General features: G+C 37.0%; 1 protein-coding gene across 1 annotated transcript; it reads right to left on the bottom strand.

Moving 5' to 3' along the window:
• Positions 1 to 620: 620 nt before the first annotated feature.
• Positions 621 to 24,648, bottom strand: SUV39H2 (suppressor of variegation 3-9 homolog 2). Its single transcript, XM_007954917.2, has 6 exons — positions 24,618 to 24,648; positions 21,553 to 21,698; positions 5,817 to 6,488; positions 3,502 to 3,648; positions 2,074 to 2,203; positions 621 to 727 (listed from the first exon to the last, which is right to left on the bottom strand). The coding sequence occupies exons 1-6, from the start codon at positions 24,646 to 24,648 to the stop codon at positions 621 to 623; spliced, it is 1,233 nt and encodes a 410-aa protein (XP_007953108.1).
• Between the last annotated feature and the right edge of the window lie 1,724 nt (positions 24,649 to 26,372).

Below are 26,372 nucleotides of genomic sequence, written 5' to 3'. Positions count from 1 at the left end.
AATCAAGCTATAAGTAATTTTTTTTTTACATTTAATTTTCTACCTTTAATTTTTACATCATTCAGATGCCAATATTTTAATGATAAAAGTAGGAAATAGAATATAAAATCTGGTATCACCTAGTTGTCTCAAATACAAGTACAGCAAGTATTAAGTAGGTGAATAGGAATTACAATGTAACTACAAAGGTAGAACTGGTGGTGTATTTGTCCAAATTGAATTAGTATTTCTCCAAGGTGTATGGCAAATTGAATGTTTGATCTTAACAACTGTTACGTTATCAGTTTAACACTTCTCACATAGTGAAGGAGGCATTTCTCTATTCACACCAACTTCTTAAATATGTATATGTTGATATGTAAATACTTTTCCTTCCATGCTTGGTATCCAACCATTAAACATGTACACTTCAAATTGGTCTATGTGATCCTGTGTTCCTCTCTTCAGAAGCCTCAACAATGCATTTGGCTGATGTTTTGAAATGTGAATTATGAATTATAAATTAACATAGAATAGTCTTAATAATATGAAAAAAAATTCCCAAATACTTGGGATTTTTTAAATGTTAACATTAAGAAAAAACAAAACTAAAATGATCATCAGTTCCATTTCCTGAAAATTCAGTTGAGGTAACCTCGGCAAGTCAGAGCTCCACACTTGCACACAGTTCTGATCCTCTTTTTGGCTGGGCTATGGTCAATAGAATCTGAAGATATATCTCCCGAACCTGCATACATAGAAAAAGAAATAGAGGATAAAGAGAGTCAAGATAATTTAGAATGAATTTCAAATTTCCTATTAGTTTTAAATTAGTTAGCAAAAGTGCTATGTATTCAAGATCGTTAAAGCTAACTCCTAAAGAAATGTAACTTTCCTTTGTATATATAAACAAGGAGCCCTGATGGTCTGCTTTCATAAAGATTATAACTCAGAAAACCCTACAGGGCAGTTCTACTCTGTCACATGGAGACACTGTGAGTCAAAAATCAACTCCCGCACCTAACAACCATATATAACTATGAACATTCAGAGACAAAACCAAAAACCAGACGCACTGCCATCCAGTCGATCTGAGTCAGCGACACCTCCTTGGGTTTCTGAGGCAGTATCACTATGGAAGTAGATTGCCCAACCTTCCTTCCGAGGAGTGGCTGGTGGGTTTGAACCGCCAGCCTTCTGGTTAGCAGCCAAATAAATGCCTTAGGCACTATACCACCAGAGCTCCTATTCAGAGACAAGTCATTATTAATTGTCTTGAAGGTATAAACAGTGTAGACTATTAAACTGTAAAGTGTATCCTTTTAGCCCATATTTGTGAGAATGGATTTCTGAATGATGAAATTTATTGGAAAAATCTAATATACAATCATTCATTTTATATATTACTTAAAGAGTATATAATGTGAGGCCAAGAAGTTATATATAAAGGGGATCATTGTTAGAAAAACAAAGGAAAGAAAACTTTCATATTGTTAAAATGAAGGAAACAGAATTAAATGTTCTATTTAAAAGTGAGGAACTCTGGTAGCATAGTACCTAAGGCATTTGACTGCTAACCAGAAGGCTGGTGGTTCAAACCCACCAGCCACTCCTCGGTAAGAAGGCTGAGCAACCTACTTCTGTAGTGATACCGTCTCGGAGACCCAAGGAGGGATCGCTATGAGTAGGATCTGACTCCACAGCAGTGAGTTTATTTACTTATTTAAAAGCCAGATTCAGTAGAAAAGAAGTTAATGTGATTTCCATGATATTTTCAGTCTTTTCACTAAACATCCCCCCTTAGTTAACTATTCATAGATGTAGGCTTATCATTTTTTTAAAATGTTAAGTAGTATGGTAGAGAGAAATGATGCTATAATAAATAAGCTTCCAAATGGAAGTTCAAAATAAGTCAGGAAACAGTATGATGAGGAAGAAAGAACATTACTTAGTCTAAGGTCAGAGAGACCTGGATTCTATGTAGTTTTAGCTCTGTCCTATTAGCTTTGTGTCCTTGAGTAAGAAGATAATTTTTTAGCCTTTTCCCACTATAATTAGATCCTTTACACTGAAGCTATACTTGCTAAACCATACCTTTCATTTGATAATCAAAAGTCAGCTCTTCTCCAGCATTTATGGTTCTTGTGGAAAATAATGCAATCCGAGGAAGACGAGTGTCAAGGTTATCAATGAAAACATTGAACACTTGAAGATTTGGGTCACACTAAAAAGGAATGTTATAACCCACTTAAATGAAAATAATGGTAATGAGCTCTTCTATAAGCCATATATAATCTTTAACCAATTTTGATTAAAGATTTAACATTTAACCAACAATGTTTCATCTGGTCTCAACTTTTTGTTTTAGAGAATTTTAATGCAAATTCCAAAGAATATATCATTTTACCTGTAAATATTTCAGAGTTATATACTGGAACTAGAATAATTGTATTTAAAACATCAAACCAACCACAGAACTCAAATTTCATATTAAGCATAGTGTTTCATTGCTTAAGCTTTTATCTGGTAGTGTTTGATATTTTAATAACTAAATTATGGAGTATACAAGAAAGATATAGTAGGTCATATTAAGAAATCAAAATAACTAGTTTAACTGACCTTGAATAGAATATATCTATTTTTGGAGTACCTCAAATTTATCATTAAGAAAAAATTCCTTACAACTTTAAATAAATCATAAAACTAAAAAGGGATTAAGAAGATCTCCAACACTTAAATAGTAATCATAAACAAGTTTCTTGGTATGAAATCCATCAAAATTCAATACGATCTACTTCCTCACTATCGTCAGCTTACTCTCGGAGACATATTTTTCTTCTTACCTATAAAATAGAGATTATGGTCAACCTCGCAAGTCTAATGTTATGCTAAATACTTGGCACTTAGTAAGTGCCCCATAACTACTAACTTGTTTATTTTTGGTAACAGTTTTTAGAGTATAAGATGTGAATGTACGATTCTGGAGTTAAGATTTCAACTGTGTTTGAAGTGTTTTAAAAAAATTAATTAAAAAGTAAGAATACCAATTTATAATTTAGAAAAAGAGCCCTAAATACTTCAATACTCTGTAAAGTTTTAAATATTAACATGTTTATATTTTAGGAGTCATACTTCTTAAAATTTAGCTATGTTAATTTAATTTAGCTATGTTCTGTAAGACACCTATATAGTTGTATGTGATTCTTAATATTTTTACCTTAAACTCATTAATTTCCTCCTTTGAGAGGAGAGTAACATCTACCTTATAAAGTTGGTGGAAAGTTTAAATGAAGTAACATACGTAGAGTCTTGCAAAATACCTGGTATTTGCCAAGCATCTCAATTATTTATTTTTGTAATACAGCAATAATGCTTAAGAAGCCCTCATATTAAAATATTTATTAATATATTTTAAAGTAAAATATACTTTAAAAGGGTATATAGTTCATGATACTGTATAGAAATCATCTAAACAGTATTAAATTGAATTTTAATCTTGTTTATATTTTAAGTATTTCTTACACTGTGATTCACAAAATGAGATATATTTCCATATCGAGCTGCATCCACGGTGAATTCATCAGATTCATAGTCTAGATCAAAGAGATATGTGATTCCTTTGTTGTCATATAACTGGCCCCGTCTTTCAGCTTCTTCACTTGTGATCACCTGGGGAAAAAAAAAAAACTACAGTATATAACATGGCTATTGCTAAACTAAAGAAACAATCATCTGTAAATCTGCATTCTGTGAAGCAATGGAAAACCAACAATCTCAAAAAATAATTACCCAAAGCTTATTAATGTATATGAATGTTTAAAAAGTAAGAAATTCCAGGTGTCATCATCACAATAAACGTTCATACAACCTAGTCTGGAAAATGAATGGAGGAGAATGGTGGGACAAAAACCCCGTAACTTTTAAATAGTATTTGAGACAACTCAACAATAAAGCTGAAACGCTGTTGTTATGTTGTTGTTGTTATGTGCTGTCGAGTCGGCCCCGACTCATAGCGACCCCTCCTTGGGTTTCCGAGGCAGTTATCACTACGGAAGTAGGATTGCCCAACCTTCCTTCCGAGGCGTGGCTGGTGGGTTTGAACCGCCAGCCGTCTTCTCATTATGATTAAAAACTAAAAACTCACTGCCACTGAGTTGGATCCGACTTATAGCGACCTCTCCTTGGGTTTCCAAGGCAGTATCGCTACGGAAGTAGATTGCCCAATCTTCCTTCCGTGGAGTGGCTGGTGGGTCTGAACTGCCAGGCTTCTGGTTAGCAGTTGAATGCCTTGAGCACTATCCCACCAAAGTAAAAAGCTATTCACCTACAGCTAAGGATACAACTAAATGCAAAGGACTAAATTTACATGTATATGCTTCTAAAGGTATACTTCTCACTCATCTCAACTATGTGCAGTCACAAATAATTTATTATAAATACAGGAGAGAAAGTATACTAAACTTGCAGTGAACTGTATGGAAAGTTCAATTTTGGAGGATAGGTTGTTTTCACGAAATTCTATAGCTCAAAACCATCATTTACTGTTCTGCTTTTAAAAACACAACTTTACTACATGCTCAGCTAAAGAAACCAAAAATATCTAATGATTCATGAGGTCAACCAAATTTGGCTGCCAAAAAGGAATAATCTGGTTGTGCAAAATATGGTATCCTAACAATTAATCATAATCTGCCACTTTCTAAATGTATTGGTATGAACACAAAGATCTAATTTCAGAATTCTAGATGAATATGTTTTATCCACCATTCAGTTTGAGGCAGTATGGTGTGAGGTAAAGAACACTGGTTTTGCAAACTTGGTTTTGAATCCTGACTCCTCTTTATTACTGTGACCTTGGGCCAGTTGCTCACTTTCTCTGTGCCTCAGTTTCCTTATTTATAATAATGGAGATAGAAGAATACCTACTAGAGTTGTTGAAAAGATTAATGAGTTAATATATAAAGTGCTTGGAATAGTAAGCAGTAAATACTATTTTATAGATAGAAACATATTTATAAATAAACTTTTTATCTGTATAAAACATTTCTATCTGTATAAAAATAAATTTGCTAGTATCTATGAGGAGCTCTGGTAGCATAGTGGCTAAAAGCACTTGACTGCTATCCAGAGGGCTGGCGGTTCAAACCCACCAGCCACTCCTCGGAAGGAAGGTTGGGCAATCCTACTTCCGTAGTGATACTGCCTCGGAAACCCAAGGAGGGGTCGCTATGAGTCGGGGCCGACTCGACGGCACATAACAACAACAACAACAACAACATACAGCAATTCAGAGAACATGCTTCATGGTTCAAAGTATCTGAGTTGTAAAGACAATTAGGATTTTATTATGAATGCAATAAATTGTTTTATGTCTACTTTATAATACTTGTCTATGAAACATTGGTCTACTCTACAATATCTTTCATGTTGATACAAAATTGAGATTTGCCAACTACACTGAACTATATTTGGTCAGACGGAGTAAATTACAACTTAAAAATTTCAAAGTGAGCATGTGTTTAGATCTAATCTTCTTAGGACTTCCTATAAAAAGTGGTTCCATTTTAAAATACACAAATACCAGTTTCAATGACTGAATGGACATTTGTTGAAAGATGACTATATTCATTTCATTTGTCATTATATATATCCTTTGTTCATGCACATGTTTATGTATTTAACTGTGCCAGTGAACTCTTCTCCCAAACCTGAAAATGAGTTTTCACTTATCTGCAAATATCAAAATGTACCAAACACAGTTACTGAGTAAAAAGGTAACTTTTCAAAAATGTCAATCTTACATGTACACAATTTGCTATGTGATAAGTTGAACATACCTCTCCAACATATTCCATGACAAAACTCATTCTTTTAATCTTCACAAGTGTTTTTACACCCCAGCCACAGCCATTGCTAGTTCGAAAGATGCAAAGGGAATACTGTGTGCCTTTTTGTACAACCCTATTGGGGCAATCAGGTCCACATTGACATCGTGAGTTGCATTCATAGATGGGGGTACCAGGTGGGATTTTAATCTGATGGTTTTTATTATAAGCCAAAAGAACTCCAGCTTCAGCAGGACAACATTTCTCAAAGAAGCAATCTGTACATGAACAACCAAAGGTAGCTTCATTTACTAAACTGATTCCAGGAGCTGGTTTGTATTCATTAATGTAGTAGAAGTCTGAAGGTGGGCCTTCTAAGTCAACAGTATTTTCAACAAATATCATTCCTTTATGATTCTTTCTTCTGTTGAGTTCATCTTGCCATCTTTGTAGAGCTATCCTTTGTTTAGCCTTCTTTACAATATATTCAGCAATGGCAGGTTTCAAAGCTTTATTATTGTCTTTAAGAGTTATTGCTTTGCCTTTCTTTACCTGAGATAAAAAATTATGCTTGTCATTAGAGAATTGCTGAAGTAGTAATGGGCACTTGAGATTTTGCAAAGGTTCCCAAGTATTTGTAGAATCTGGCCATCCTTTCCATTTTACAAGATAATATTCCATGTCCTTAAAATAAAAAAAAAATAAAAAATATGCAAATCAGATGATAGTCTCAATTACTTAATAGAATTAAATATCTCAAAGAGTAAGGTATTTATTATCATTTTTCTTAATACAGTTCAGAATATGTCAAGAGTCACAATTTTCTAATAAATTAAGTACAAATCATAAAAATAAAATTACTTTCCTTTATATTATATAAAATATGTACAGAATTTAGATGTAGCACAACATGACTGACAACAGACTGAAGAGTCTTGCTAGAAAGTCTTATCTGGAGAAAACAATACTGAAATTTATGAGTATTCTACTAAACAGTGATTAGGTTAAACAAAAAAGTATTTTTATCTTGATCTTGAAAACAGGTGGTCCCAAGATTAACAATTCATGACCAAGATTAACAATTCATGACCTCTAGTGGCTTACTTGGCTACATGTAGATATAGACATTCTCTAAGGTTAACTTAATATTATACACTGGAAATGAGGTAAGTTATATTCTTAATGTCACGGGCACACAATCCCTGGATGCTCTAGAAATGTTCTGTCTAATAGAGTCATTACTAGTCATACATACACCTGAAATATGGGTAACTGTAATGTACTTTTAAGTATGACACCAAATTTCAAAGATTTAGTACATAAAAAAGAACAAAGTATTTCTAGTATTTAAAAAATGTTTCACATGAAAACATCATTGAGTTTGGTTGTGGAATATACTGGAGACACATACTCAAGTTAACACAGCACACACAGCACTGAAATATTTTGGATATACCAAACCCACTGTGACCCCTCCTTGGGTTTCTGAGGCATTATCACTACGGAAATAGATTGCCCAACCTTCCGAGGAGTGGCTGGTGGCTTTGAACCGCCAGCCTTCTGGTTAGCAGTCAAATGTCTTAGGCATTATGCTACCAGAGTTCCTATTTTGGATATGTTTGTTGTATGTGATGTAGAGTCAGACCTGACTCATAGCGACCCCTCCTTGGGTTTCCGAGGCGGTATCACTAAGGAAGTAGATTGCCCAACCTTCCTTCCGAGGAGTGGCTAGTAGATTGCCCAACCTTCCTTCCGAGGAGTGGCTAGTGGGTTTGAACTGCCAGCCTTCTGGTTAGCAGTCAAGTGCCTCAGGCACTATGCTACCAGAGCCCTCATAAATTAAATGTATTATTCAAAATGATTTTTTTTTACCGTTTAAAGTAGCTATTAGGAAATTTAAAATACGTATTTCCACTGGACTGTTCTAGATAATGTATACTACCCAAGTTGTACTCACCCACGATTGGGTTAGATAGCAGGTACTCAATCTACCAAAGATCAAATCTTTTGGTTTTTCTTTCAGACTGCTGTTGGCCACCATGGTATCTGGAATCTTGTCTTTCCACCCCAGTGATTTGACTACATTTCTTTTGACAAAGGTAGTTAAGTATGTGTAACAGAAAATTCTGAAATAAAATCTTTCAATTTTATATATATATTTTTTTGTCCTCTGGACTAATAACAAAGATACATCCTCATACCCCAGGTAAAATAGGACCATAAAATGCCTTCTGATATATCAAAGTGATTAAACTCCATCCTACAGTTTTTACTTATCATTTTAGCTCATAAGATATTGATAAATACTAATTGGGATACATTTTGCTTTTCTCTGAAAATTTTAATGAAGTTTTTATTATAAAGTAGGGATACCTATGGCAGCATTTTAATATTTATAAAGGCTTTCCAAATTATATGGCAGGTGTAGGACATGTGGTATTTGAAATACTGCTGAGGCACAGACTGGGGTGAGGAGCATTGTGAGGCAGTTGTGCTAAAGTAAGTCACTTAGCTAGCTAGTGAGAAGCTTATTTTATCCCCCAGAAAGATCTGGATTTTAATGCTACATTACATTCTACTCAGCAAGCAATAATTCTTGTGAATTAAAAGAACTTTGCTTCTTTGTGAAAACTAGTCAAAATATGTTTTCTGTTAAAAAAAAAATTTTAATTATGTTATAAGGATATAACAAAAACTTCACTTTCGTGGAAACATACATTATGATTTCTAGGAAAAAAATACAAACCTCAAAACCAAGACATTCATTAAAGTATGTCAAATTGAGGGTTCACTAAAGTCTAAGGATTTATTTCTTCTGAATGTCAGATAATTATTGTGATTGGGGTTATTCTTAGCAGATATCTGCACACCAATAATGAGAACCATTAAGCAATATCTAACTTAATCTATTTCTCAATTCTAAGAGATTTTTTTTTCTCTGATGCCAGAATAAAGCAATGCAACCCTTGTTTTTTTTTCCCTACCACAGTTCTGAGTTATGCCAAATTTGCCAGCAAACAATGAAACAAATATTATATATAAGTAAGATGATGAAAAATTGTTGTTGTTGTTGTTATGTGCCGTCGAGTTGGACCTGACTCACCGCGACCCCTCCTTGGTTGCTGAGGCAGTATCACTATGGAAGTAGATTGCCCAACCTTCTTTCCGAGAGTGGCTGGTGGGTACGAACCGCCAGCCTTCTAGTTAGCAGCCCAGTGTGCCTTACGCACTTTGCTACCAGAGCTCCTGATGAAAAATTATCATCTAGTAAAACTACAAATCATCCCACCACTGAAGTTTAACATATAAATTCAGAAAGATTTTTCTTCCAAAAATAATTTATTATGTTTTAATCTTGGATGTCACTTGCACTTTTAGTGACTATGTTTTGTTACGTTAAACACACTGATACTTGCTTAGTTTATAAGAGGCACTATAAAGATGCTTATAACAGATGAATGTCTCTGGTGAAACAGAAAAAGTATTATACTCCTACTTTGTAAACTTCTGTATTTTATTTTATATGCAACTTTTAAAGTCCTAAAACCGTTATTTTCATTTTGAAAAGCAAGCTAATTTTTATCATGGAAAAATAATTTTGACTCAGGAAATAAATTCAATTAATCTGACACCTAAAATTCCCCGTAAAAGCCAAAAAGTTCTTAAGTTTTATATAAGTGTGCTATCACTATCTCATTCTGGTATGTAATCAACTCTTGATTCCCTATACAATGGAGTACAGTGGACAAAATGATCACTAAATCACTGCTCTGTAATTTGGAATGCATCATATGAATTTTTTCTTAAAGCTGTTTTCCCATACTATGTTTGACTTAGCTTAAGTTCATTCAAATATTTTAGCATCTACAGTAAGTATTGAAAATTCTGCCACTAGAGGGTGTGATTAATTATAAGATATTACTAGCCTTTAGGAGTTAAAATCTCATTGGGGAAAGAAGGAAATAATACGTGAAGTAAGAAGCAATGCAAGGTAATACTATTTAAAAATGCCAAAACAAGTAAGATGACAAGTACCACTAGGTTATAAAGGAAGAAGAAAATCAATATAGGTCAAATAATCAAAACAGGACACAAAGGAAGAATAAAACTACACAGTGCAAGACTCATAGAATTTGTTCAGTAGGGAACCAGGCAGGATGAAAAACACAAGCAGGAGCATAGAGCTAAGATTTGCATGAAGTATCCAGAACACAAAGGAGCTCTGGTGGTGCACTGGTTAAGAGCTCAGCTGCTAACTGAAAGGTCTTGGTTCAAATCCACCAGCTGCTCTGCAGGAGAAGATGTAACAATCTGCTTCTGTAATTACAGCCTTGTAAACCCTATAGGGCAGTTCTACCTTGTCCTGTAGGGTCGCTACGAATCCAATTCAACTGCAACAGGTTTTTGTTTTTTTCCAGAAAACAACAGAGATAGTTTTGACTAGCTTTAAAGTTCAGAATGTTAAAGTGAGAATAAAATTGTAATGGAAAGGCAAGAACAAATTTTAGACAGCCTTGTACACCAGGCTGAGGTATCTGAATTTTATTTTAGGCCAGAACTCCTTACAATTTTTAGAAACCATGGTGTCTCTGCAGGGAGCTTCATTAAATACAAATACATTCATTCTAACTTGTTCATTATGAACAATTTTACCAATCTTTTAATGGTCAAACCAATGAATTCTTTAGTCTTTATCTTACTTGACACATGTCCTCCTGTAGCATCAGCCAATGCTGCCCCTACTTAGGTTTCAGTATGATTCTCTCTTCATTCTTGTTTCTCTTCTACCTCCTTTGTAGCAGTTGCTTCCCTGGGCCATCACTTATACAATAAAGATACTGGGGGCTCTATCCTTGACCCCTTTTCACACTAAATAGTGTTTATTATCTCTGTTGAGAACCTGATGAGAACTATGAACCTTCTAACAAAAGTTACATATACAATATTTTGGTAATCTCAAGATATCTGGATTCCAGGTTAGGAATATTCCAGGTCTAAATGCTTTTTCTGGGCAACTTCATTATTGATGACTTCTGAAATTTTATCTCTAGCCCCATATACCCAATAACTTACTGGATGTCTATATGGATGCCCAACAGGTTCTCAAAGCAATCTACCACACAGAACTTACACTGTCCTTCCCAAACTATATTGCCATTATAGTGAAAAGTATCCCCATTGACCTAGATATATAAGCTGAAAACCAGGAAGTAAATTTTGACTCCTCTCTTCAATCCAATCCATCATTAAGTTTCTTTAGATACTTCTGCCTGTCCATCCCTATTACTATAGCTTTAATTACTTCAGACCCTCAATTCTTACCTGGATTATTAATTTCCCAACTGGTTTCCACACCTCCAGACTGACAACACCCAAATCTTTCTTCACTAAAATGTTTTCTTATAGACATAAAAAACCCACAGAATCAGTCAGTCAGTCATTCTCTTGCGTATAAATTATTAATGACTCTCCACTGCCTACAGAATAAAGTTCAAACTTCTTATAACAAAAAGGGCATTTTCTTGATTCCATCTCTGCTGTCTCTCTGCCTTACTCTCCCATTATTTGCCCATTCATGCTACCCTCTAGCCATACTGAATCACTGCTAGTACTTAAACATGCCAGGCCTTCTCATACCTTTCTGTTGCTTTGTTCACAAATTTTTCTCTAATTAGAAAACCCTCTTCCATTTGCTTAATCAACACTTTATTTCAGTTTCATCTTTTTATGTGTAAAAAACCTACTCATTTTAAAAAACTCAGTTCAAATGTCACCTCTTCCATGAAGTCTTTCCTTCCGCTCTTACCCAAGAAATGATAACTGCCAGCCCCCTTGTATTCCCACTTCTAATCTAAATTTAAGCCATTTGTGGGAAGGGATGAAATCTTATTCGTTGTATCTCTAGAACCTAGCAGAATTGCATTAACACTTTTAGGCTTTGACTAAATGTTTCTGAATACAGACATGAGGAACACATGTACCTAACAAAAATCACAACACTAACTTCAAAGAAATACAAGTTAAATACAAGTTGAAACTTAATCTGGGGACAGCAGTTCATGCTTTCTCATTATCTGTTTTGTAGCAAGCACCAAAACTTTAAAAATATGTATGAGAAGACCAAAAAAAAAAAAAAAAAACAGAAGAAAAAATTCCATCTTTCCATTAACTTTTTTATCCTGCAAATTTTTATATCATCATCACTCAATATAGTAGAATATCCTGAATCTGATTATGAGAACCCAGTGTCCCATGGGCACATAGTTTGGGAGCTCTGGTGGCACAATGCCTAAGGCATTTGACTGCTAACCAGAAGGCTAGCTGTTCAAACCCACCAGAAGGAAGACTGGGCAATCTACTTCTGTAGAAATAATGCCTCGGGAACCCAAGGAGGGGTTGCTATGAGTTGAATTCACGTGATAGCAGTGAGGTTTTTTTTTTTTTTAATGGTCAGTGGAAAGTCAGTGAATTTTCATGCCAGCAACTAAGAGGGTAAGAAGTATGAGACCTGGGTTCTAGAGACACAGTGCTGACACATACTAGTCTCATGACCTTGGAAGAGTCATTTTCTTGACACTCAGTCATTTTCCTGATGTCTAAAATTTAGATGTTAATCTAATGATTTCTGTGTTATTTTAGTTCTCAAAAAGAAAAAAAAACTTTAGGAGTATTAATTTACTGTTAATATGTGGAACATTCTGTTAGTTTGTGCCAGGCAGTGTAGTGATGTGTCTAGACACACAAAATTATCTGGATACTTTAATAAGTCAAAGCTTTGGAGGATGTTTACTACTATGCTGAGCTTACTAAGGGAGAAGTCCCATCAACGTGCATGGGAATTCTTGTTCTTTACTGCTAAGCTAAGTATGTTAATTAAGGGTACTCATAGCTTTTGTCAGGGATGACATGGTAAGAACACTTAGCACAGAAAATCACATAGCACCAAGACTAAGAACTATTACTATTTATGTCCTTGAAGTGGACACCTGACACTGACTCACAATAGTAACAATCCCTTTGTTCCACCAGTCTGTATTCTTTCCAGACCCCATGGTGGCTATTTCAGATCTCTTCCACTTTCTTCAAGGTCCATCCCCCACTATCTCCCTACCTTATTATTTTCAGGAGCATATAACCTCTGTTCCTAATGCAGACAGAAGATAGAAACTACCAGGTATATTTAAAAAGAAAAAAAAAAAAAAAACATAGCCATTGAGTTGATTCTGATTCATAGCCACCTCCATTGGGTTTCCAAGGCAGTAAATCTTTACCGAAGTAGATTGCCCCATCTTCCTTCCATGGAGTGGCTGGTGGGTTTGAGAACAGCCAGCCTTCTGGTTAGCAGTCAAATTTCTTAGGCACTGTGCCACCTGAGCTACCAGGCATTAATTCCCCTTATTTCCAGCCTTACACATACCTGTAAATAGAGAGAAGGTAGATACAAATACAACAAAAGAGATGTACTCCCTCTACCCTTCCTCTCCCTTATCTTCAGTTTCTCCTTTTCTGTTGGTTCTCACTAGCATTAACCACCCACCCCACACTTTTTTATTTTTAAAGTATTATACTAAAGCTCTTTTGACACATAAATGCTCGTATATGTAAAGAATCTCTAAAAGATAGAATAAATTGTTAAGAGTGAGAGAACCAAAGACTGGGCCACAGGGGTGGGAGACTTCTTGTACATGTATATGGTTCTTGATAACATTTAATTTTTAGAAATTACATGCATTTATGATCTACTGAAATTTTTTTACTTATGTATTATTGTTGTTGTTATATGCCGTCGAGTCGGACCCGACTCATAGCAACCCCTCTTTGGGTTTCCGAGGCAGTATCAATACGGAAGTAGATTGCCCCATCTTCCTTCCAAGGATAGGACACCCTTATGTCCTATACATAGCCTTCCTCTTTCCTTTACTTCTAAGTCAGAATTCTTGGATGAACTGTCCATCCTACTCAACTCTACTTTCTCATTTCCAATTCATTTTTTAATCCATTCTAACTTGCCTTATTCTAGCCATACCATAGAAACTGCTCTAAGGACATCAAGCACTCTTCCTCAAGGTTCATTCTCAGTTCTTGTTCTTCTCATTTTCTTGCTTGGACTACAATAGCCTCGTGACGGTTCTCCTGTGTCCACTCTTGCCACCTTCAATCTATTCATGCACCAGAGTAATGTTTTCAATATATGCATTTCTTCATGTTACTCCTCTGCTTAAAATTACTAAGTGTTCCCTATTAGTATTAAGATACAGTACAAAATCCTTTTCTTGGCCTCTAAGTTATATTTTCTGGATCCTACCCATCCTTCTAGCCTCATCTCAAAATCCCTTGGCCACCATGTTGGACATTCTGACCTTTCTGTTCCTTGAAAGAAATCAGTCTCTCTTCTGCCTCAAGGCAAGTCCTCCTCCACCCCCCCTTCCCATTGTTTAGTACTAAGTTTAAACATTAGTTCCTCAGGGATAATTGCCCAATTCCTCCAGGATAAGTTAGATCCTTCTGTTATATTAACATTTATCTCAAATATAATTAAGTACTTAGTATAATTATATTTAAGTATTTCTACCCTCACTAAAAGATAAACTCTGTGATACCAAGAACCATACTCCTGTGCCATTTGGTGCTGAGATCCCTAGTGCCTAGCACAGGACAACTGTAGATACCCAATAAATATGTTAAGTTAAACATGAAAAATTATATCGATTGCTGGTGCTTCAACCACTGTCTTTTGCCAGCTATTTACATCTCTAGTTAGATATCACACTTGATCTAGAGCCACATTTTACAACATCTACTGGTCACCTCATATTTAAAATGTACTTAACCTTTCCCCATACTCAATCTAGTTCCTCTTCCTATATTCCTGGATCTTGAAGAACACTATTATCTGTACCACTATGTAAATTACTACCTGTGCATTCCTAGCAGTGGTTTCCTCACTGCCTAATCATCCCCTGACCACTAAACCACAAATTGTGTAACTACTGCTCTTCATCCCACTGTTAATACCTTAGTTCAGGCACCACCATTTCTTGCCTAGATTTAATGTTCAGAACACGTGGTCAGATGTGTATTATATCCCTCCCCACCGATCCACTTTCCTCACTGTACAGAATACATTCTCTGAATTACAAATTGGATTTTGCCACTCTTCAGAACTTTCAAATGACCCCCATTGCCTTACGATGACTTAAAGATCCTTCACACATCTTTCATTCATTCCCTACTACATTTTATGCTGAAGCCATACTGAATTATAGTATTCGTCTTCTGAGGCACCAACTGGCTATTACCTCTTCTGGGAATCTTCCTGTGACCTAACCTAGGTGCACTTCTCACAGATCTTGTAAAAATGTCTGCCATTGCACTTGCAATACTATATTGTAGTGGATTATTTACCTGTCAATCATTTTTACTATGCTGAGTTCCCTAAAGTGAGGGATAATTTCTTATTAATCTTTGTATTTCCAGTGGTGGCATAGTGCCTAAGGCATTTAACTACTAACCAGAAAGCTGGCGGTTCAAATCCACCAGCCACTCCTCAGAAGGAAAGTTGGACAATCTACTTCCATAGAGATACTGCCTTGGAAACCCAAGGAGGGGTCGCTATGAGTTGGGACCGACTTGACGGCAGTGAGTTTGCTTTGGCTTTGGTAATGTAGTAGCCGAGACACAGAAGAAACTCAGATGTTTGTTGAGTGAGTCTACAGAAAGAAGAATCAGGAGATATTAGTCAACAGATTGCTATAATCTAAACATGAAGGAATGGAGGTCTAGTCTAACAGTAATGGTGGGAACTGAAGAAATGATTGAAGCAAAAGACAATTCAATTCACTAACCACTAATTAAATACTCACTATGTACTAGGGACTATAGTAAAACATCGTCCAGAATCTCAAATGCTTAACAATCTAGCAGAGAAGGAAAGGCACAAATGGTAAAATGTGACACATTCTAGCATGATAATAAGAACCATACTATTACCTAAGTCCTGAACATGAAGCAATTAATTTTGCTGGAGGTGGATAAGGGAAAAAGGCTGTACAGGAAGTGGTAATCTTTGCACTGAACCTAGCAGACCAAGTAGGATTTTGCCAAACAAAGAAAAGGAGAAACAGCATTCCAAAGAGGGAAATGATAAGAACAAAAGCACAAGATGTGTTCAAAGATTTATAAGTTATGTTTAACTAATGCTACCACTGCTTAGAACAGTGGTTGGCTCATATAGTAGGTTCTCAGTCTTAGCTAAATGAAAGAATCTACAAGCATTTCAATGTGGATATAAAGTAGGCTATGTGACAAGAGATGGTAAAAACAAAAGCACAAGATGTGTTCAAAGAATTATATGTTTAACAAATGCTACCAATGCTTAGAACAGTGGTTGGCTCATATAGTAGGTGCTCAGTAAGTCTTAGCTAAATGAAAGAATCTACAAGCATTTCAATGTGGATATAAACTAGGATATGTGACAAGAGATGAGGCTGGAAAGGGGGTTGGTGGCCAAATGATAAGGAACCTCAATCCCATGCTAAGGTTTTTCAGCTTAGACTGGTAGACAGCAAGGAACCATCAAAGGTCTAAAGTAAGGTCCTAATACAATCAGAGCTGTGTTTTAGAAACAATTCTAATTCCTTGTAGAATATTGTATTCAGACAGTACCCTTTTAAGAGCTAATTGGAGGGGAGCCATACATGTATAGGACAAGGTCTTAAGATCTAGTACCTGCCCTGAATACATGAAAGAAAAATAGAATGAGATTGAGAAAGAAAAAAAGAAAAGAGAAAAAAAAAAAGGTAAAGGGATGGTGAAGTAATAATGGTTTATAGATTAATCTGTGCTAGGTAGAAGAAACGGGATATGAGAGTGTGTTGCAGACATATACAGTGAGCAAAGGAAAGTTGCTTACTCCAAAGAAAGAAACCAATTGGACTAATGAGAAAGACTAAAGAGAAACAAAATAGCAAAAATTATCTAAAACCAAACCACAACACTCAGAATTCTATATATGAAAGAATATTGGTAGCCCCTTCAATATAAACTCAGATTCCTAGGTAAGTCTGATACTGAGACAAACATTTCAACTGGATGCTATGCATATTTTATTGTAAGTAATTGGTGCTTATTTCAGGAGTGGGCTAAGGGAAGAATTAGAGGTTTATAAAATCCTAAGTAGTCTGAGGGTTGAGTAACCTGCATTACCAAGCACTCCCTTAGCTACTTGAGACCAAGTTATAAATAAATATGATTTCTTATACCTCTTAATATCTAAACCTGTTATTCCAATGATCCTGAGCTAAAAAAAGGGGTAGCTGATATCAACAGCTAAAAATGGGAGGGTAAAGAAACTAAGAGACAACTGCAATATAGACAAGAACCTAAACTATAACAGGAATGATTAATAGAAAGGTAGAGTTAACACAGTCTGAGAAGTAACTAGATTTAGAAGATAAGGAAGGAAGGAAAAAGTACAGATGTATGGAATTTTTAGCTTTGATAACTAGGAAGTATTATAATTCCATTAACCAAATAGGGAGGCTACAGATTTGGAGGAAGAATGAGTAGCTCTGAATATGGAGAATTTGGTAAGGCATGTGACTGCTAACCAGAAGGCTGGTGGTTCAAATCCACCAGCCACTCCTTGGAAGGAAGACTGGGGAATTTACTTCTGTGGAGATACCACCTCAGAAACCCAAGGAAGGGTCACTATGAGTCAAATTGACTCCACGGCATGAGGTTTTTTGTTTTTTTTTTGGTAGGGTTTTCAGTTCAGGATGAAGCTAAGGCCTCAGAAAGTTCTGGGAGTCATGCGCCAAACAGATATGAGCAGAAACCACTGAGAAAGAGGTTATTTAAGAGCAACTACGAGATGACAATAGGAGCTCTGGTAGCGTAGTGCCTAAGGCACTTGACAGCTAACCAGAAGGCTGGCGGTTCAAACCCATCAGCCACTCCTCGGAACGAAGGTTGGGGAATCTAATTCTGTAGTGATAACGCCTCGGAAACCCAAGGAGGGGTCCGACTATGAGTCGGGTCCAACTCGATGGCATATATCAACAAGAACAACACAAGATGAGAAGGCAACCAAGAATGGAGACTTAGAGAATATCTACATTTCAGAGGAAGGAAGAATAGGAAACAGTAAAGGAGATTCAGAACAAACAGTAAGAAAAATAGATGGAAAGGAGTGGGGAATGATGGCAAACAGAGACAGAATTCAATTAAAAAATGGGCAAAGGATCTGAACAGTTTTCCAGAGAAGGTATACAAATGACCAATAAACTCATGAGAAGATGCTCAATATCATCAGCCATCAAGAAAATGCAAATCAAATGAAGTATCATTGCACACTCTGTTATTGTTGTTGTGTGCCGTTGAGTTGGACCCAATTCATAGTGACCCCCTCCTTGGGTTTCCGAGGCGGTATCACTACAGAAGTAGATTGCCCAACCTTCCTTCTGAGGAGTGGTTGGTGGGTTTGAACCACCAAAAAAAGAGATAACAAATGTTGGTGGGGATATGGAGAAACTGAAATCCTCACACACAGCTTGTGGGCATGTAAAATGGTGCAGCTGCTTTGGAAAACAGGCAAGGCAGTTCTTCAAATGATTAAACTTAAGTTACTATGTTGTTAGGTGCCACTAAGCCAGTTTCAACTCATAATTACAACAGAAAGAAACACTGCCCAGTTCTGTGTCATCCTCACAATCCTTGCTATGCTTGAGTTTATTGTTGCTGCCACCATGTCAATCCATCTCGCTAAGGGTCTTCCCTTTTCTTCTCCGACCTCTACTATACCAATCACGAAAGCCTTCTCCAGGGAATGGTTCCTCCAAATAACATGACCAAAATACAAGGGACAAAATCTGGCCATTCTTGCTTTGTGGGAGCATTTCGACTGTACTTCCTCCAAGACAGATTTGTTCATTCTTCTGGTAGTCCGTTGCATATTCGATACTCTTTGCCAACACCACAATTCAAATGCATCAATTTTTCAGGCTTCCTTATTCATTACCCAGCTACCACAAGCATATGAGGCTACTGAAAATACCATGACTTGGGTCAGGTGCACTTTAGTCTTCAAAGTGACATCTTTGCTCTTTAACACTTACTTTACTATATGACCCAGCAATTCCTATCTAGGATCTACCCAAGATAAATGAAAACATATGTCTATATAAGTACTTGTACATGAATATCCACAGCAACATTATTTATAAAAACCTCAAAGTAGAAACAATTCAAATTTCCATCAACTGATTAAGGGATAAATGAATGGGGTATATCCATTCAATAGAGTATTATTTGGTAATAAAAGGAGATGAAGTGCTGATACATGCTACAACATGGATGAGTCTTGAAATCCTTATGCTAAGTGAAAGAAGTCAGTCACAAAGGAATGTCCAGATTAGGTAAATCTATAAACCAAAATCCAAACCCACTGCCATCAAGTCGATTCCGACTCATAGCAACCCCCAGTGGGTTTCCAAGGCGGTAAATATGGAAGTAGATGGCACTGTCTTCCTTCTGCCGAGCAACTGGTGAGTTCGAACCGTGAAACTTCTGGTTAGCAGTCAAATGCATAAGGCACTGAACTACCACAGCTCCTTGGTAAATCTATAGAGACAGCAAATACATTAGTGGTTCCTAGAGCTGGGGGAAACAGGGGTTGTGGGGTTTCTTTTTGGAATTAAAATGTTCTTAAATTAATTGTAGTAATAGTTACACTAAAAGCTTTGAATTGTACGCTTTAAATCAGTGAATGACATGGTAAATTACATCTGAAAAATATCTGTTTAAAAAGTTAATGGGAAGTGAAGTAGAAGGAAATAGTTGCTTGAGCAAGAAAGTAAGGTCAAAGGAAGATTTCTGAAGATTAGCGAAGATCTGAATATGTTTATCAATTCAGGTAAATCAGGGAAGATCTGAATTTATTAATGTTTATTAATGAGATAAATTAGTGAAAAATAAGAGCTTGCTAGAAAAAAGGACAACAATGATTAAGCAAGACCTACAGAAGATGCATAGGAGAAAAAAAAGAAAAATGGTAATATCTTTGCAAGTAAAAATGAATGAAGATACAGATAACTGGAGGGAAAGTTGAGAGATAATACTTGAAGGATGCTATTGGTCAATGAGGTAGAAGTCTTTAGCTGAATGTGAGAAGATCCAAACCAAATTGAACCCATTTTCAGAGTCTGACTCATTGTAACATTATAGGACAGAACTGCCCCAGAGGGTTTCCAAGGCTATAATTTTTTAGGGAAGGAGACTGCCACATCTTTATCCCATGGATAAAATTGCCAAACTTCTGGTTAGCAGCTGAGTTCTTAATCACTACACCACCAGGGATGTCATGAGTCAGGGGTAGAATAAGAATTCAGAAAAGTAAAAATGTTGGGAGAAATCTGCAAAGAATGGAAAAAGAAAACAATAGATAACTACACAGCTTGTCAATTAGAATTAAGTAGCCTGAAAATAGAAATTACAAGTTTTAATAGAGCTAATATGCATGACTTTATGATACTCTCAGCTAGACTAATCAGTCCAGAGCTTGTACACTGAGATGGCAGATGATTGGGCTGTTGCAGGAATTGAGGCTTGCTGAGAGTATAGTGAGATGCTCACACAAGGATGCCAAAGGCAGATGGGCATTTCAAAGCAAGAACTGAATTCAATGACTGATTCAATATGGAAGATGAAGGAGAAGGAAAATAAAGAAGTAAACAAGATTCCTGGGGTCCATCTGTCTGGAAGAGCTGACAGATTAATGACTAAAACAGAGTTCTTGGAGAGGGAAGTAGGCTATGGAGAGATGAAATATAATTTTAGATCAAAAAAGGTTCTTAAAGAACAACCTTGTTATTTTTAAAGGAATAAAGTGAGGCCCAGAGGAGTTAAATGACTTTGCTTAAGTCACAAGGTACAGGCATACCTTGGAGATATTGCGGGTTTAGTTCCAAACCACCGCAATAATCAAATAACACAATAAAACAAGTCAAATGAATTTTTTGGTTTCCCAGTGGATATAATACTTAGGTAGTCTATTAAGTGTGCAATAGCATTATGAAAAAGTTTGAAATATTGTGAGAATTACCAAAATGTCACACAGAGACATGAAGTAAGCACATGCTGTTGGAAAAATGGTGCCAATAGATTTGCTCCATGCAGGGTTGCCACAAACCTTCAATTTGTACAAAACGCAGTATCTGCGAAGCGCAATACAACCAGGTATGCTTGTATTAAACCAAGGCTAGAAATTACTTTGAACTCCAGGCCATTCTATTATACCACAGAACCTCACTACCATCTGGAGTTTGACATGATGTCAGGAAATACAACTGGTGATACTTCTTGAGGAGATTTAGTAACACTATAAAATTGGTTTGAATTTCCAGATTCACTTCAGGGGATAGTGGGAAATATCTAAGAACAAAATGAATGACCGGAGAAGTCAATCTGAGAAAAAACATTTGCTCTGGTAATCCACACAGAAATAATCAAGAGTTGGATGTAGAATGATAAGCACCTTAAAATATTCTAATGTAAGAACATTTTATGCTTCAATATCCTCTCAGTGTTATTTGGCAATATAGATGATAGGATATATAAATTTATCATGGCTTAGGATTTAAACATTAAAAGTTTTGCTTGTTTTTAAGGTTCTTTTTATGTTACAAAAATATGAAAATACTGAATTGAAGTCTAAGTAGATCTCTTTTAAGGGGCTAGATATTTGCCTTACCTTTACTACCTTGTAGTCACACAAGTATTCCACCTCATAATTGTTTAGATTCCTTTTGGTGATTCCAATCGATTTACATGTGAGCTTTTCTTTTCTACATAATTCCTGAAGAGTATCAAGTGAAACTAGGCAAGGCACACACCAAGCTACAATAAGAAAATAGAATTCTTTACTAATGAAATAGCTACTCAATTAAAACAAAAACAAAAACAAAAAAAAAAAAGAAATAAAAACTTAAAACCTCTATATTCCCACCCTTCAGCTGGCAATTTTACAGGACTAAAAATTCATATGACAAGAAACCAATTATGTGTCTTCAAGTTTAGCATTAAAAAACTATTTTGGTAACTGTTCTGAATTTTCTCATGGGCCTCTATCCTGTTAGGTTTAACTGAGGTTAATAAGATTTTTACGAAGCCACTTGAACAAAATGTTTCCTATTTGTAAGCTTTCTTAAAATTACATATAGATGCAAAGATCACCAGAGGTCATGTTTTTAACCTTTCAATTACATACCACAAAGACTGTAACTGCTGTTTTAATGAAACTAGATCTCCAGGACATCATTCTTGTCCATTATGTTCTACATAGAATATAACTGCTTTATCAGTTTAATTAAACTTAGATCTTAGTTTGCCTAGGGCAATATTTATTAGTCTTAGAAATATATCTAAAATATATTTTAAAACACAATCTTATTTATATAATTTATTTAAAAAGTAACTTTTTTTCCTTTCTCTTAACTGGATAATAAGAACTGCAATCTAATTCAAATACAGTTATATAGTTAGAAAACATATATACCACATGTCCTATTTTTCCCACTCTGGAATGCTGAACGAATTTTAACTCCACTTATTGTTTTGGGCATGCTGCAATGTATTACCATCAAGGTGAATTAACCAAAGAACTATAATAAAAATATAAACTATAATATTTTTCCAATACTCATTTTGATACTTTGGTATGTTTCTGCATTGTTCCTAAACCAAGAGTTAGAAAATACAGAGTATTCAATTTACATAATCCATATCCCAAATTTGAAGAAAACCAGACATACATATAATCAACCTTACAGAAGCCAGAACTGATTGAGTTGCAGCACATTTTACTCTAAAATTTCTGTAAACAGTATACTATCATACTGCATTTAAAATATAAGTTACACAAAACTGGTGTTTAGAAATATGCAATAAACTTGTTTTTTTGTCTAGTGCTATGGTAAGGACTAGAGAGGATCCATCCTCTGCCCTGGTCCTTGCTCTGCCACCGAGACTTTAGTGAGGTCTTCATCTCTCTGGGTTCACAGATGCATTTCTTAGATTCACTGAAAAATGTGAGGACTGGAGTAATTTTGTATAACCTAAAGTTAATAAGCTAAAGCTTTACTTGGTGGCTCTCCAAGGTAGTTGTGATAACTTTTTGTGTTTTGAGGTAATTTCCGAGGAAGAGGGAAAACAGCTATGACTTTACTACATCCTTTCTTTATCCTCTCCAACTCACACAGGGACTTCATTGTCAGAAATCCTTAAGCACTATTTCCACCAAATTCCAGCAAACAACTCATAACTCTACATCAAGAAAATGAAATGTACTTCCCCAAAAAAGATTTGAGGGAAGGTTTTCTGCTTTGGATTGATTGGTTGGGGGTTTCGGAAGAGTAGTAAAACAGAAACTATGCCTTAAATCCCTTCTATCTAAAAAACTTCAGGATCTTTTGTGTAAAGTTAACCTCATTATGCTGATCACATAGGAGGGAGGTACCCCTCTGGAATCTACCCAAGGTGTGCTTGTCTGTGACAATTTTCATTTAGTTTAAGTAACAAAAGGATTCAAGACAAAATCATCGATGGAAATCCTATTTTTGAGAATTAAAGAAAAAAAAATCTGAATATAAAAACTGTAAATATTTGGTAAAAAGGCAAAAATTCCCACACTGTATAACAATATAGAAAAAGACTTCATTTACAAGATTAAACATTTCATTACCACTACAAAAACCTTAAACTAGTTCACACTTACGCTTGCCATTCATAATAGAAGAACAATCCAGAGTTAATACGCTTTTAGTCTATATGGAGAGGAGCAGTGCCTGAAACCACCTTTAAATTCTAGAATGCGTTTAAAGTTCCAGACTTTCAAAGCGCGCGCTCGAACACACACACCCTCCTTCAGTATCTAATTCTTTGGCATCCACATAAATACGCATGTTCATGGTGGATATAAAAATTACTGTAAAGCAGAGACTACATTCCCAAATGTCCACTTACTGGATATTTTCCAATGAGGAGTTTAACCGCCCAGTGTGTCCGAATTGGGATGTGTCCTCTTTTATTTCCTTTCTTATCGTTCATACTTTAGCCCCAACTACTTTTTTTCCCCCGAGAGCAAGATCAAATTTACACCACCGGATATTTCCCGCTTCCCAGTTTAAAAAGCAAATAGAACACAAAATGTCCCGCCCAAACCACCACAAAGACGCCAAACCACAACCCCGTACACAAGAACCTCAACGCTCTCAGGGGATTACTCCTGGGCACACCACCTCCGGGGAAGCCCCTGTCGCAGCTGCCCGAGTCTCCCCGCCTCCGCGGCCGGGCAAAGGCCTTTACACCGCGAGAAGGCGGGGAGGGAGACTCAGTGCTAAACTGGCTGCCCTGCTGAGTCCTCAGAACCCCAAGGGGTGAGAAAGACGACACTCAATAACGGCGAAGTCTCTAGGGCTCGCGCGGAGGCGCCGACCTTCGACGCCGCGCAGCAGCCTGTGGGGTGGGCGCCCCGCTCCCGGTGTCCTGCCTGTGCAGGGCGCAGAAAAGCAGAGTCAGGAAGAGTGTGCAGAAAGGAGACTGAGGAGGATGAAGCGGGCTGAGCCGGGAGAAGGGTCAGTGGCCAGAGGTAAGAGCCCGCTTCGCTTAGTTTGGGGGTCAGGGTGTCAGCCAGACGGGAGTAGGCGTTTCTCCTTCATTTCGCCCTCTAGGTTGGCCCGCGCTCTCGGTCCCGCTTCCCGGCCTCGCGCAGTTTAGAGAATAAGGAATAGCGAGGGGGTGTCGCTCTGCTGCCCTCACCTCCTCGCGCCTCGGGCCCGGCCGCCGCCATCTTGTAGAGCTTTCATTCAAACTGGCGCGGTCGGACAGGATAGCTCAGCTGGGGCCGACGCCCCGCCCCTCCTCCGCTCCGCGCGGGATTCGGGAGCCGGGGCTGGGGGTCTGGAACCCGCGAAGCGTCCTGACGTCACCAAAGGCCAATTCCCGGCTGCAGCGGCGAGCGCGCCTGCGCCCCACGTTGCAGTCAGGGAGCGCGGAGTGCCTCGACAGGCCCGCGGAGGGGGAGGTCGGCAGAGCCAAGGAAGGATGGAGGGCGTGCAGTGGTGTTGCAGTAGTGGGAGAATATACTGGACTATTGTCCACTTGTCCTTCGACTGGCTTGTTACATGCTTTAATTCAGGAGTACGCAACCGAGGCCTTCCCCAGCTTCTAAAATTATTTTAAATAGGCAACATATGTGCATTGTACACAATTCAAAACGTAAAATGGGGATATATGGTGAAAAGTTTCCTTCCCGTTCCCGTTCCTGAACCACCTAAGCCTAACCATTGTTGTTTTCTAACACTCTACTCCCTTAGATCTCAGATTCTCAAAATAGGCTGCCCTTTGGAATTGCGTGGAGAAGTGTTCTGTTTTTTTTTGGATGCTGACGTCTTTGTCCCACTCTGAGAGATTCTGATTTAATGGTATGGGTTTGGGCTTGAGCACTGGAATTTTCTTAACCGCCCAGGTGATTCTAATGTGTAAGCAGTTTGAGACCGCTGGTGTAGATCAGTGCTTTTCAAACTTCAATGTACATATGAATCATCCGAGGAAGCTTGTTAAAATGCAGATTCTGATTTGGTAGTTCTGGCACTGGCCAAAGATGCTCTGTTTCTGACAAGCTGTATGTACAAGTTACATCTGATGCTGATGGTCTCAAGAAAGCCGAGTCCATTTTAGTAGCAAAGCTACATGACTCCCAAAACGCTGCAAACGGGACAAATCCTGAACCCTCATAATTGGTTTCCACTCTTCTTTTTCCACCCCGGCCCCATTGATTTTTCACACCAAATCCATGGTAATTGTTCAAAACAATATGAAGCAAAAAGAAGATAAATTGCGAAAATCTTTTGTAGAAAGCAGTTTGACATCCATCAATGATTTTTTAAAAATTTATGTAAGTACTTTAAAGCATCATGTACAAATTTGAAATACTGGAAATAAATGTTGAATATTAACGGTATGGTTAATTTGATTCAGTCATGAAATACTATCTAATTTTCTAAAAAGATGGTTATGAAGATTATCAGTATTATAGGGAAGCATTTGATAAGTTAAATATGAAAACTCCCTATTTTCAATAGGCTCATATGCACGTGAAAGCTGGACAATGAATAAGGAAGTTAATGCTTTTGGGTTGTGGTACTGGCGAAGACTATTTAAAATACCACAGTCTACCAGAAGAACTAAAAATCTGTCCTGGAAGAAGTGCAGCTGGAATGGCTCCTTGGAAAAGAGAATGGCCAGACTTCGTCTCACCTACATTGGTCATGTTGTCAGAAGGGACCATTTCTTGACAAGGATATCATCCTTAGCAAAGTCTTCAGGGTCAGAGAAAAAGGGGAAGGCCATTAATGAGATAGATTGACACAGTGGCTGCAACAACGGGTTCAAGTATAGCAAGGATTGTGAGGCTGGCCCAGGACTGGGCAGTGTTTCATTCTAGGGTTGCTGTGAATAGAATTTGACTCAAAAGCACCTAACAATAAGAAAAACTATAGGAAAATAACTATA

The sequence above is a fragment of the Orycteropus afer genome, unplaced genomic scaffold (assembly GCF_000298275.1).
Source record: "Orycteropus afer afer isolate SDZICR_OR568_19922 unplaced genomic scaffold, OryAfe1.0 scaffold00481, whole genome shotgun sequence".
Classification (NCBI taxonomy): Eukaryota; Metazoa; Chordata; class Mammalia; order Tubulidentata; family Orycteropodidae; genus Orycteropus; species Orycteropus afer.
This window is presented reverse-complemented; position numbering and strand designations above follow the sequence as displayed.

What these genes read in the sequence shown, in the direction of transcription:
- SUV39H2 (XM_007954917.2), bottom strand. Translation starts at nt 24,648, where the DNA reads ATGGCGGCGGCCGGGCCCGAGGCGCGAGGAG. An exon ending in CGGGCCCGAGGCGCGAGGAG is followed by an intron (nt 21,699 to 24,617) that starts GTGAGGGCAGCA and finishes TTCTTATTGTAG; the next exon opens with CTTGGTGTGTGCCTTGCCTA. An exon ending in TCATGGAATATGTTGGAGAG is followed by an intron (nt 3,649 to 5,816) that starts GTATGTTCAACT and finishes TTTTTTCCCCAG; the next exon opens with GTGATCACAAGTGAAGAAGC.